The sequence below is a fragment of the Adelges cooleyi genome, unplaced genomic scaffold, assembly GCF_023614345.1.
Source record: "Adelges cooleyi isolate 19-005CV unplaced genomic scaffold, UGA_ACOO_1.1 ACOO_flye_CR_arks_rails_tigmint_CR_PRNA_108, whole genome shotgun sequence".
Taxonomy (NCBI): Eukaryota; Metazoa; Arthropoda; class Insecta; order Hemiptera; family Adelgidae; genus Adelges; species Adelges cooleyi.
Window position 1 is genome coordinate 13,348,727 of NW_026095761.1, and position 13,220 is coordinate 13,361,946.

At 36.6% G+C, this 13,220-nt stretch overlaps 1 protein-coding gene across 5 annotated transcripts in view; it reads left to right on the forward strand.

Annotated features, from left to right (window-relative positions):
* Positions 1 to 13,220, forward strand: part of LOC126844467 (transcription factor AP-2-epsilon) — a 125,499-nt gene that overhangs the window by 103,502 nt on the left and 8,777 nt on the right. For all 5 annotated transcript variants that reach the window (XM_050582697.1, XM_050582707.1, XM_050582716.1 and 2 more), the window contains 4 exons: positions 4,362 to 4,535; positions 6,150 to 6,204; positions 8,489 to 8,648; positions 10,739 to 10,857. In XM_050582697.1, coding sequence (XP_050438654.1) covers positions 4,362 to 4,535; positions 6,150 to 6,204; positions 8,489 to 8,648; positions 10,739 to 10,857 — 508 coding nt within the window. The remainder of the gene's footprint in view (positions 1 to 4,361; positions 4,536 to 6,149; positions 6,205 to 8,488; positions 8,649 to 10,738; positions 10,858 to 13,220) is intronic.

A 13,220-nucleotide genomic window follows, 5' to 3' on the forward strand; every position in this document is an offset into this window, starting at 1 on the left:
CTCCGGATTAAAAGGGGCTGCAAAAGGTTTCAGATACAAATCGGTGTCGGACCGCAAGACGAGGAGGCCGGCCGCAAAGATTACCGTAAAGTACTTATGTATATATATATATATATATATACACATCTACACTTAATATATATATACCTAAGTATTATGTGCTGCCACGGTAGTCGGAACGGCACGAGAGTTAATTAAAACGGCCGGCGTGAAATCGTTCAAGCCGACCAACGCCAACGAGATTCCTTTTTTTTTATTATTATTTATTATTTTTAACGAGAGAGAGAGAGAGACAGACAGACAGAGAGATATATAAGTATATAATAATAATAATTAATACCAAGCTGGTACACACACACACCGTGCTTGGGTATAAGTAGCAGAATGTCTGTATCTATACAGCTGTTGTTGTATACACACACACTACATATCACCGTTAATGGGTCCGAGGAAATCGATTCGACCACTTTCATCGTGAAAAGTGGGCGTCGGTCGACGTGAGGTGGTCGCTGCTACTATACTTCTTCTCCTCTTGTCTCCTGTCTGGCCACATATGCAGGCCAACGGTTTTAATTACTGCGGAGAAGAAAATTAAAAGGAATCTCCAAAAAAAAAAATAATAATAAGGAGTGTCTTAAAATTAGTTCATAACCAAATTTATAATTGCCACAATTATCGGACCTGCGAGATCTATAATATAATCATATGTGATCTAGGGCCGAAGAGTTCACAAGAACACAATAAGGTCTTGTGAAGGATAGATGTGCGTGCTCATCTCTGGCCACTAGTCCTGCGCTGGTTGATTTTTTTCGGTTTAGTCCAATCCCCAATGTACTAGAATAGACGTGGGCGGGTGTATTGTGTTTCCTTCGGATTCGCAATGGTTATAATTTTAAGTATAACACGAAAATATATATGATTTAATCGAGGGGAAAATATTATAGTCGCATTTCCCTACAGATTTTGGCTCGCTCGTGGGGCGGAATTTTCTGAATTCCGGACGTCTTAATTATTTAATAACGTATATTATGTCAGAGGGGTTGGTTAGTGTGGAACGGACGCTTAACGCATTTAATATTATCTTCACTCCTATGTGCTGTTGTTATTATCATCATTATAGTGATTATATAGCATAACATTTATACAACATCATAATAAGCGCGGGGTTTTTTGGAATGTGTTCAAAAATATGTTGTACATAATAATATAAATAAATACTTTTTTCCCATAGCGTTTAATCAAATTTTCAGAACGCTCAATATTTTGTAATATTAATATGTAAGTACATCAGATGTTTAAGATGCGCGTAGTGTGTCTTGTAACAATGTCTAAAATAAGGCATTCCGTCAAATTAAAATCCGTTTTTACAATGAATTTTAATATCGTTGATAACCGACGGGAAATTCCAATTCATCTGATAAAAAAGTCTTTGCGAAAAACAAAATTAAAAAAATATTATTAAAATTTATTTTGCTAAAAAAAAAATAATAATAATATAAACTTGATTTTGGCAGTGTTCGTGTAATGTATAATGTGACTATATTAATTCTTTATTTTAGATTAAAAAATACCGGTCTTTGTAATTATACAGTTAATGTAAAAATATTATCAAAATTATTATTACTGTAGTCACAACACAAAATAATTTTAATACACTTTTAGGCTGAAATTGGCTTTTTGTATTTTTCAATGCAAACCAAAATTTTTCCTTTTCAGCGCACTCGTTGTACAGCAGAAATGCAACATGTTTATTAAACAACAATACATTTTCATTCAGTTGGCATTATATTTTCTAGTTATTATAAAGAAATTGCTATCTATCAGCGATGTTGTAAACATAATTTTTTTTAGATTTCTATACTTTCTTATTTATTTTTTTCCGAATTCCTGATAATTCAATCTACTCAAAAATACATTGGCCATTTAATTTGTTAATCTCCAATCAGCCTATTAACATTCTACGGGCTGTGCATACTCCTTGGCGTCGTTACACCGTCAAAGCACAGTTATAGGCATGTTTCGTTGACTGTTTATGTGTTTACATTAAAAATCTTAGATTTGTTTTTCCTACGCGTTTAATTCATACATAGGTATATAAGGCCATTACACACCACTTACCTATACCCTGCATAACGTGCAGCCAGGTGAGTGCGTGTCCACGACATCATCATAAAAAAAACTGCGTGCAATTCGATCCGACACTATTTTTTTTATTATCGCTCAATAAAAAAAAAAAATACCACCTTCGCCTCTTTTTATGGCATAATATTATATTCATCGACAACGAAATTTTATTCCGGACAAGTTTATCCGTTAATCTGCATACATCTACGAATATGTTTTTCTTTAAAGTGCACTCAACAACTTAGCACACGCGTGTCTACCCGTCTTTAAGAGTTTTTTCACAGCAAAATTTGAAATTGGGCCCTTGTTCTTCTAATAAGCGTCTCGATTAACAAAATCAGTTTAAAAACAAGTCATCCAACTTTTAAAAAAAATGTTTATTGTATATATTATGTTGGCTACCCTGCTCTCCTTATGACAAATGTTTACAAATAACATGCTGAATACATATCCGCGCTGTAAATGCGGATATAAGTTTGCGTTTAACGCCGCTCCAGTTATCCAGTTGGGTAAAATAAACAAATCAATATTGCCAAAAAATGTTCTTAAAAAACTTTCTCGGATCACATATGATTATACATTATATACACATACATAGGTACAGCTGTGTTTAACGATCGGATTAGTTTCTGTGGCGGTGCGGGCGCCCTTCCGTCACTTTTATGGAATGTTGTTTCGGACGTAGGAAAAAAGACTCGTATTTTATGTACCTGATATATATATATATATATATACATGATATTCGTACTTAACCAGCGTCAGCAGATTTAGAAGCTTATATGTATATAATGCTGTAACCGATTTGGGCTTGGCTAAACGGGACCGGATCCGTATAGAAGAGTAATGGTACTGCATATATATATATATATATATATGTATGTATACAGCGCACACGAGCTAATAACAATAATTACTATCATCGATACGCGTGCACACTCACACGCGCTGGCTCTTATATATTATACATAGTGTATGGCCTTTATTTTTTACATATTATCATATATTTATGCGTTTATTGTGTGTGTGTATATACACATAAGTATATAATACATAGGGATCCGGAATATCTAGGTTACGCGAACAACAGTGGTCGCCTTCTTATAATATTATATACGTATATATAGCGACCGACGGTTTCTTGGGAGAGACCTCTCCCATATCTGGTTACAAGACCCGTAATTATAAGCGGCCGGCGTATAGGGGGACAAAAAAAACGATATGCATATACCTACAATATATACCGCGTGTACAAGTCGTATGTAAAACATATACATTATACTTACACATTTGTAGGTATACATGTACAAAATGCGTACGTCGAAATCAACCCGCGTTCACTCGTCGTCATAATTAATATACATGCGAAATAGCTTATTAAATATGGTGGCCCGTAGGAACCCATGTAATTTTTTACCAAGTTTCCCTTCTGGTTATTCTGCGGTGTTATCATCGTGTTATCGTCACTAGCCCAGGTATATTGTATGTATACAATAAACTATATTACCAACTAGTGATAAGAGTTGCAGTGGACGTCCGCCATTTTTGTGGGATTTATGTGCAATATATCTATATTTGTGATATTCTGTTTTGAACTCGATGCAGTACGGCCAAATTATAGTGTCGAAAATATTGTAGTACACCCTATCAATTATAATAACTGAATATGTTAACTGATAAGTGTTACTGATAACAAGTAGTTGATTATGGACACAGATATGTATATATAATAAACTAGCTAACAAGTGATAAGAATTGAAGTCGACGTTGGCCATTTTTGCGGGATTTGTGTGTGTATAAAATAATATATTTATGTATATTTGTGGTTCTCTGTTTTCAACTTAACTTTTAATTGTTATAAACATATTTATAGGATTCCAATTCCCGCAAATAGGACGGAAAATGGTAACTTATTATCTCTATTGGCGACATAATATGTAGAGGTACACTTGGCAATCTAGTTTATTACCTATATATATATATATATATATATATATATATATATGTATCACCAGCTAACCTGACGTTTTAATATTTATCAAGGAGAGTAACGTAATGTTTTTTACTTTTCATGAAATTGTACCTACACAACATGGCAGCGTCCTTGGTCTGGACATATTTTAACCCGTATATGCGCGTTCCTATATCGAGTTCAGTGCCAAATTGTCTTGTTTTTCATGCGATATGATTTCAGTGGATATGTCCAATAACGATTACAATATTATTCTTACTTGTTCCAGGGCAACATGCACCCTTCGTTCCCGTACGAGAGCGGCCGGTCACGGGGTGGCGAATACGGTTCGGGAGTCGGCGGAGTCCGCGGTCGAGGGGACGTCCTGGTCCAGACGCATCCCGGCCTGGAAGACTCGTTGGTCTTGCACAACGCCCTGTCTAGCGTGGTCGAAGAAGCTCAGGTACGTTAAAACGTCTCATTAGGTGAAACAATACACACACACACACTTTATAAGTACTAATGACTATAAACATATAGGGTCAAACCGGTATGTTGCCGTGTATGGGTTTAAGTACTGCACCACGTCGTGCATCGACCGCGCCCACACTGCAAAGGGGGTGAACAACGAAAACTCCCATATCCGTTTTGGTTTTTTAACTTCGTCACTTCGATAGTTACCTGGATGTGTGTCGGTAATGAATATATAATAAATAGGTACAACGTGTGATTGATGAAGTGTGTATACAACGCCGCCGCCGCAGTCAATATAATTAACCGAGAGGACGTTGTTTTATGCACGCGGGCTAGCTCGTATGTACTTATTTTTTAACACCGAAACCGACCGTTAAGTTTCTTTTGAAACCCATCTTCAACCGAATCGGTAATACCGTAAAAACCGAATCTGCAATCTACTTCATGTAACCCCGAGAAAAAAAAAACACTACATCGGTATAAAATATTGTACACTTGATCATATGATTTAAACGATAACTGACTATATATTATCACTGATTAGATAATTTCTTATATCTAATCCGTGATATTATTAGGAAATTTTATGCCCGAGTCTACGGTCACACTGATTTCATTTTGGGTCATGGTTTTGGTTTACATGCCAAATGAGCTATCTGTTTTCAAAGTCTGTGAGGTAACCCTCAGACCAGGGGATATTGAACCCAGTTTGTCAACTTCAGGGATTAATCTCTATATTTAGAAAATTTTAACTTAAAACTACAGACGGATTTTAAGTAATTTTTTCCTCATTTATGTATATGCACAATGTATAATTCAATGTTAGCTACAATTATTGTAACTAAAATCTAATCAATGTTTATCAGTGTTAACTGTTTTCAATAGAACCCTAGCAAACAACATAATACAAATAATATAATAACATTTTTTTTCTATTATTATTCAGATGTTAAGTTAATGATTAGAAAATTGCTATTAAGTAATACAAAATCATCTACTAAATCCAATAATAATTACAACAAACCGTCCAGAAGCGTTTAATATGATAAACACAAAGCTGGTTCTAGGCACAACCGAAATTTCCATTTAACATCAACATATATAGTATATACTGTTATAATTATTAAATGTAGGTATAATATGAAACGGCTACTACTCGCAAAGCGTTTCTTATATTATTATGCTGAGATTTAAATGGACACGTACGATACCTATATATCAATTATATATTTATTTTCGATAAACTTTAGACGGCCACACCTCCCGGACCGTGTGTGCCCGTTTATCTATATATTATATACTTAAAATAATAAGATAATAATATTAATAACACAAGTAGGTATACGCTCGAATGCGCGAGAACGGCTCCCGACATACGGTTTTATAAGTTATTATTATTATTTTTTAATCAAATGTGCTCACAAACTCGTTAAGAACGTTTATCAGATCTCTTGTGTTATAAAAAAATATTATACTTTAGACCAGCCTTCAATGTCTTTAATACTACAATAAATTGGGGTTACTCATTCTAGCAGATCGGTAGCCTAAGTAACTGAACTACCGGGTGTACGTTATTAATAATTGTATTTTGTTTTGTTAATAGGAACACAACGTAGACGATAGCAGTTCGTTCATGAACGACTTGCCGTTGTTGAAACGTAAGTACATCAATTTTTTTTATTATCTTTAATAGTTGTAACTATGCAAAAACCGTGTCTTTATCACTGACGATTATAAGACTGTAGACAAACTCTCAGGGCAATTGAGTAGCTAATGCAGTTCTCCATTGTGCATACAATACTGTGTTTTTATGATTTCAAATTGTGCACATTTTCTGAGATGTTGTGGCTATTAGTTAAATATAAAATACTTAATAAGCTACAAATAATTGTCGAGTAGAAAGGACAATAAAAGAGAAAGACCATAAACTGAAAATGTAGTATAAAACCATATAATATGAAAGTTTTACACACATCGACAAAATAATTATTTATTTTTACAGACTTATTTTTAATGTGGTGTTTCTTGAGCGACATTGTAAGAGTGGTGGTGTAACTCCAAATGCTTAAAATATACACATTTGTTGGCAATATTATACATGATATAATATTGTTCTAAAACTATCAACTTTTTGAAAAGTTAGTTGAACCGGACTTACGCTAAATAATAACATCTCTTAGCTATACGTAGATTTTCACTACCCGCTTGTATAGGAAACATAACGTTTATTTATCTTTAAGGGTTATACTATAATACTAGTGTAGTATGAAAATGTTCCACATGATTGCTCACCCACCGGCAAATGTCGCCGATTGGCCGGCCGGCGGGGCCAATAAAATAAAGTTGGGCTTCCCGCTGACGTGAACAAAATATATGTATTATATTTATTATCACACTTAAGTAGAGTTTATATATATATATATATGTATATTTTTTTTCTGAAGGGTTCTCCTCCTCTGCATGAGTCGCCCGAGGCCAATCGGGTCCCAGGTGCCGCCGTCGTACAATCTCAGGCCGGTGGTGGTCCCCCAATGAATGCAATTTTCTAGCCTGACAAACCCATTCGGTGTAATTATTTCATTAAACCCGATTTAATATAATATTATATTATTGTACACATTCGATTCCGCTCGAAAAACTTCCGGAAATAAATCAAGTCCTCTCCCCCCCCCCTATTCATCGTTTGAGGGTAGCAAGTCTGCGCTCTACAAAAAACCGTTCGGTGATTTTTTAACGATTTCGATTTTTGGACGAGTTTGTACATATAGCTGCGCTGCGCTGTGCTGAGAAAAAAATTTAAATAAAAAATAATCCAAACACAGCGTGGTGAACGGTATAATATTATATTATTATTACTATATACCTACTACTGTTTAATGTGGCCGGCAAATGGAAAAAGGGGTGACGAACGTGATTTCGTGACGGTATTGCGGAAGGGCTGCTGTGCAGAAACGATGACTTTTTTTCCTCCCTTTGGATATATTATGTTGTATATTACAATATAATAATTTTATCTCGTTGCCGCTTCATATAATATATAATGAACCCGGCAAAGCTGCAGAGAACATTTTACTGCACCGCAAAATGTGCAACAATCACGTTTTCACACACACACACACACGCTTGAATATTTTCAATATTATATTATTACATTGTACTTGACGTCTTAACGAACGACCGGAAATGCATATTGGAGACTTTGCATTGCTCGGGCGGGTCTTTATATATTATATAATATTATGTTTCAAAACTTCCCTGCCTAAACGCAACCCGTAATTTTGCAAACAATGTCATGTGCGACGATTTTTTAGCTTATATATTTGTTTTTTTTTTTGTTTCCGCTTCCCACCGCGCTTTTTCACACCTCTATTGTGTGCGTGTGTGTGTAATATAGTGTTTTCGGGTACGTCCCAGAAAAACACTACACGGGGGGGTGTCCATCATACTGGCTAATTTGGGGTGTGCGACGACTTGACGGGGGGGCGTATGTGTATAGGTACGGGTCCCCGGCAAACATCTGTTGTGTTATATACTGTGTATATTTAATGCCATTGTTGCTGGCCACATTCGTATATGTGTGTGTTTATTATTTCGAATCGACTCTGTACCCCCCCCCCCCGCCCCTCTTGGTTCTCCCTGTACCGTGTTGGGTACAGAGAGAGCAACGGCCCTGACCAACAGGACATGTCTTAAATAAACGTTTTTTGACCGGGACAAACTGAGTGGCTTTTAGTTGGTCGACTCAAGGCTATGTCGAGTTGGTCCCGACCTTATTTATTAACTGTACTACTTGCATTTTCCTCTTTGAAGAAAAGTACCATATTATCTATCAGTGTAGCATTGCTTTAACCCTAGACCACGGTTGTCTACAGTTGACTCACTGCCGAGTATAACGTATACCCACTGTTGATAACGTCTTATATGTATATGTTTCTTTTGCAGGTATGTCCACCACCCCTTCGGACGTGTTTTGCAGCGTACCCGGCCGCCTGTCGTTGCTCAGCTCCACATCTAAGTACAAAGTGACCGTCGGCGAAGTTCAGCGCAGACTGTCGCCGCCCGAATGCCTAAACGCTTCCCTGTTGGGCGGCGTTCTCAGGAGGTGAGTTTTCCAAAAACCGTTTTCTCATCAATTACAACGTTATCGTCTCCACACTGTGCGATTTTTTCAAACCGACCTACTCGGACATTCCTAAAAAAAATCACAATTAATTGGACGTTATCGCGTTAACTCGCCCAGCTCTGCATGCACTGGCAGCTTGTGACTTTATGAGGTATACATTCTCGCTGTTATATTTCGCTGAACCGAATTATCGTCAGGTTTGTTGTTTTGACCGAATAAAAAATTACTACCGACACGAAAAAACGTGACCGTCCGGGCATTATGTAGCGGTATAGTGCGGTAGCGAATAATACCGTGTACAAAACAGATAGCGCAGTTGGAAACGGTGAAAAGTGAAAACAACCGCATTATCTCTCCGGGAATTGGTCGACACGGCCGTTTACCTTCCGTGCACACTTGGGTACAGCGCCCGGTGGAGGGGGGAATAGATAAAAAAACATATAATAATAAAAAAAAAAAAGAATCCAAAACTGAAGAATCGAATGGCATTTTATGAGCTCAGTGACTCCTGGCGTCTTGGCGACCACCGCGGACCACCACTCTAAGATCGCCCAGAGATGATAAACTTAAACGCCCGCCATCCCGTACATGTGTGTAATAAGATGTAAACGTTATTCGTTTTCTATTCCTGTTAACGACCGACGGTCGTGTAGGTACTAATTTTTAATATTTTTTTTTTACATTATGCATGCTTCCTTTTTCCTTCGTAAAGGTGCACATTAATCGCAATAAATCGATTTACGATCCACTTTAAAAAAAAAAAATCGAACGAGTCCTATGTATATATATAGTGAAAATATTAAGCACCTGTTTGTGCATAATAATATTACAGTTCGGACGCTTAAAAACGACACGAGTCGACGACGAAGCATGAAAACGCCTTTTTTTTAAATTTGGGCGGTCATAAAGTTTTTTTTTTTTATCGACACTGGCCTGTTTTTTTTACTAATCTTATAATATGTATCTTCTAGTGTTCGCCTTATCGCCCTATATGTAGGTATAATACTCAACAGCTACTACTAACATTAAATTATTTTTACAATATTCTAGTCTATTTTACTGATCGAGTTTTTCCACAGATCGTAAATTCTGCCTAGAAATATTATCATAATAAACAAACGTACTTGAACTATCTACCATCTACTATCTACTAGATGCATAAATCGACATTTGGATTGAATTGATTTTTATGATATATTTCCTGATAATGAAAAAAATTGAGCATTGTTTCCCGTCATAGAAGCATTTGTAAATGTTTTACTACTCTATATTATTACAGCTCGACTTGCACACTGATAAAAAAAGGTCCCACCCGCTGTTTTGGCCGTGTAAAAAAAATATAATAATATACCGCCTACAATAACTGCCACTGTAGTATATATTGTTCAACTAATAATATAGCCATATATTGCCTGTTATTATTATTATTATTCCGTTCGGACAGTAAATAAAAATGGCCGGCGGACAAGATGTTATCTTTTTGGCGGCAACTGTCTTATCTTGTGACTCGTGCCAGTATACGGCTTAAGTGACAATAATTGCTATTATTGATTATAAATCCGCCAAGACGTCCAGTGTTCATAATATCATATGATTATAACATTGACAGTTGTAAAACCAGATATATACATTATACACTAATGATATGTTAATATGTATACATAAGTATAATACCGGTATAATCGGAAATTTTACTTTTTTATTTTTTTTTATTTTATTAATAAATTTACATAATATTATTAAGATATTTATTTTTTTTCATGAATGAAACGAACGATATAAATTTAAAAAAAAAAAAAACGAGACGTGCCCAGGAAACACGTTGTATTTTATCGTGTGAACTCAAACCTCGTTATAATAAAAGAGAAACAATTTTTCATTCAAATTCGTGACAGTCCAATTTGCTACAATATAAATTATATAGACACTGCGTTCAGACACCATATTGCCGGTTCTTTTTTCCTGTTAACATTTTTAGTCGGTTTTGGCGTTAACAAGACTAGTATGCTGTTCAAGCCGTTTGACTTCTGACAAAAATAATTAATTAAAAAAAAAAAATTCTTTTCCAGGGCGAAATCCAAAAACGGCGGAAGGCTGTTGCGCGAAAAGCTCGAGAAAATCGGTCTTAACCTGCCGGCCGGCCGAAGAAAGGCCGCCAACGTAACGCTGCTGACGTCTCTCGTCGAAGGTAAGTGCCACCCAGTGCCTAAGAGTCTAAAATAATATTATACTTGTACGGTGTGGTAAAGGGCATTTCACAATTCACTGTATATTATAATACCGCTGCTGGTCTCAGCAGTGATACCGTTATACGCGGGACTCGAGATTATAATAAGCCGGCTCTTGGGACGTTTGGGCGACCGATAAATGACCCACATCCACATAATATATAGGTACATATTATGGAAATTATTCGAGTGTGTGTGTGTTTATATAAGACACGTCCTATTGCGGAAGATATCGGCCGTCGATAAATCTAAGACCGACGCGACGTGTCGTCGGCAGAGATAACGACTAGGAAAACAAAAGCGCAAAGACCGGTCACCGCAGATTGTACAGAAGAGATTGCGAGATCATAATAACGTTATTATCGTTATAACTGTATTATAATATAATTTATAGTTTTTCGTACAAATATATTACATTATCTAAAAACGGACGTCGAACGCAAAAAACTAATGAACGTCGCAATGTGTTTTGTATAAATACCCATTTTGGTTTTGACCGCTTCAATTATTATTTGTACATAGAAAACACCATGGAAACGGATCAGGTTCAAATTCCGTTTTAAGGCCGCCCTCAACTCGAGGCTCGTAGCCAGAGTTGTGCAAATTATAGCTGCTGTTACTCTAGACGTTTTTATGTAATTATTATTATGAACATTTTGAAGTGCAATGCGGGTACAAGTACATAGGGAACCGGACAGGAGGGTGGGTAGGTTTAGCGCGTAAATCATAATATTATACCATACCAGTTACCACTGTCGGACTCTTAACTCTATCGTGTACCTACCTATATGGATTGTCTTGTTCGTCAACGCCATAATAATATAACGTTCATCCTGTGGTTTATATCCTTTGAGCCGAACCTCAGGACACCGCCGGTGTGTATTGACTCGTTATAGCCGACCGTGTACAATACAACACGACCCTGTTGCGCATTCCTAAGTGCTATTTGTGCGCCAAAGAAAAATATATATATTATAATATTATCTCTTCACGGAGGAGACGGAACACACCGGAGAGACAACACAATCGGCCGACTTGTGTATCGCGCGAAAATCGTCGCCCCGAGGTGTAAACCGTACGGTATATTAACGCTTTTTTTCCGCGGTTTGTATACATAATATTGTATTTTATTTATACTGTTGAGTGTGTGTGTATTCAACTGGAGGAGAGCTGCTCGGTCTTTAGCGGTGGCAAACGTGCGAGATAACAGCGAGGTGTCTGATTTATGGCCGACCGGCTGGCGAAAACAATGAGCCTACGACAGCCGCGGTGGTGTAGAACAAAATAATAATAAAGCTTTAGCCGTATAAAATTCTAGAAAAAAAAAGAAAACCGATAGATTCGGATCGAAGAGCGATTTAGATCTATCAAATATATCATTATGTGGCCCCACAAGACACGACCCAGTGGCGGGTTCAAGAGTATAATAATAATACAGCAGAGTTTTTTTTTGACACTGTCACTTTTCACTTCAATATACCTGATAATTTTGTTGAATTTATTATTATCCTCAACCCTCTCTCTTTGCATATACTTTGTATAAAAGTACCGCGTATACCATAAATAAGAACATATTAGGTATACAAATAGTTTTTTTTGTAACAGATAAATATTTTTGAAAAACAGGCCACCAGAATAGAAAAAAAATGTTTCTCCCATTAGGTAAATGCAACATAAAAAGTTGAGGGTTAAGTACGGTTTAACATGTTTCGCAGTATCGAGAAACCACACTCACATCTTACTTGAGTAACTAGTAACTTTGCAAGGGGGCAGGATATGCGTTGGTGTATTATCAATTTATACTTTACCGAGAAATTTTTAAATCACGGCGTATTGATGAATAATAACAACAGTTTATCATTTTTGTTAAACTTACTAAGGGGAAAATCCCACTTCCCCTATGGGTCTACCCCGGGGGGGGGGGCTGTATATAGTATATTCCATTGTGGAGACGTTAAGCGCCGGTTAGGAATAGCCGTTGGTAAATGATTTGTCCGACTTGTTTTATTTTGCATAGAAAGCAAAGACACGGACACAAACACAGCGGGATACGACTTCCGGCTTTTTTTTTTCTACAGTGAAATGTCCTTGTCCTGTCGGTTAACCGTACGGGAGGTGCGTGGCCGACAAATCGACTCGTTTTACTTAAGTTGTACAGTTGTAAAAAAAAAAAAAGCATAGGATTAAATAAAACGTTTCTTTCGTGGAATACACAAAAGTGTTGTAAAATATAATACCAGCTCTCCCCGCGCGCATTTGACCGTTTCTTTATTTTATTAAGATTATAAAAATCGTTTTTTTTTACCGTCACACATCACTCCCG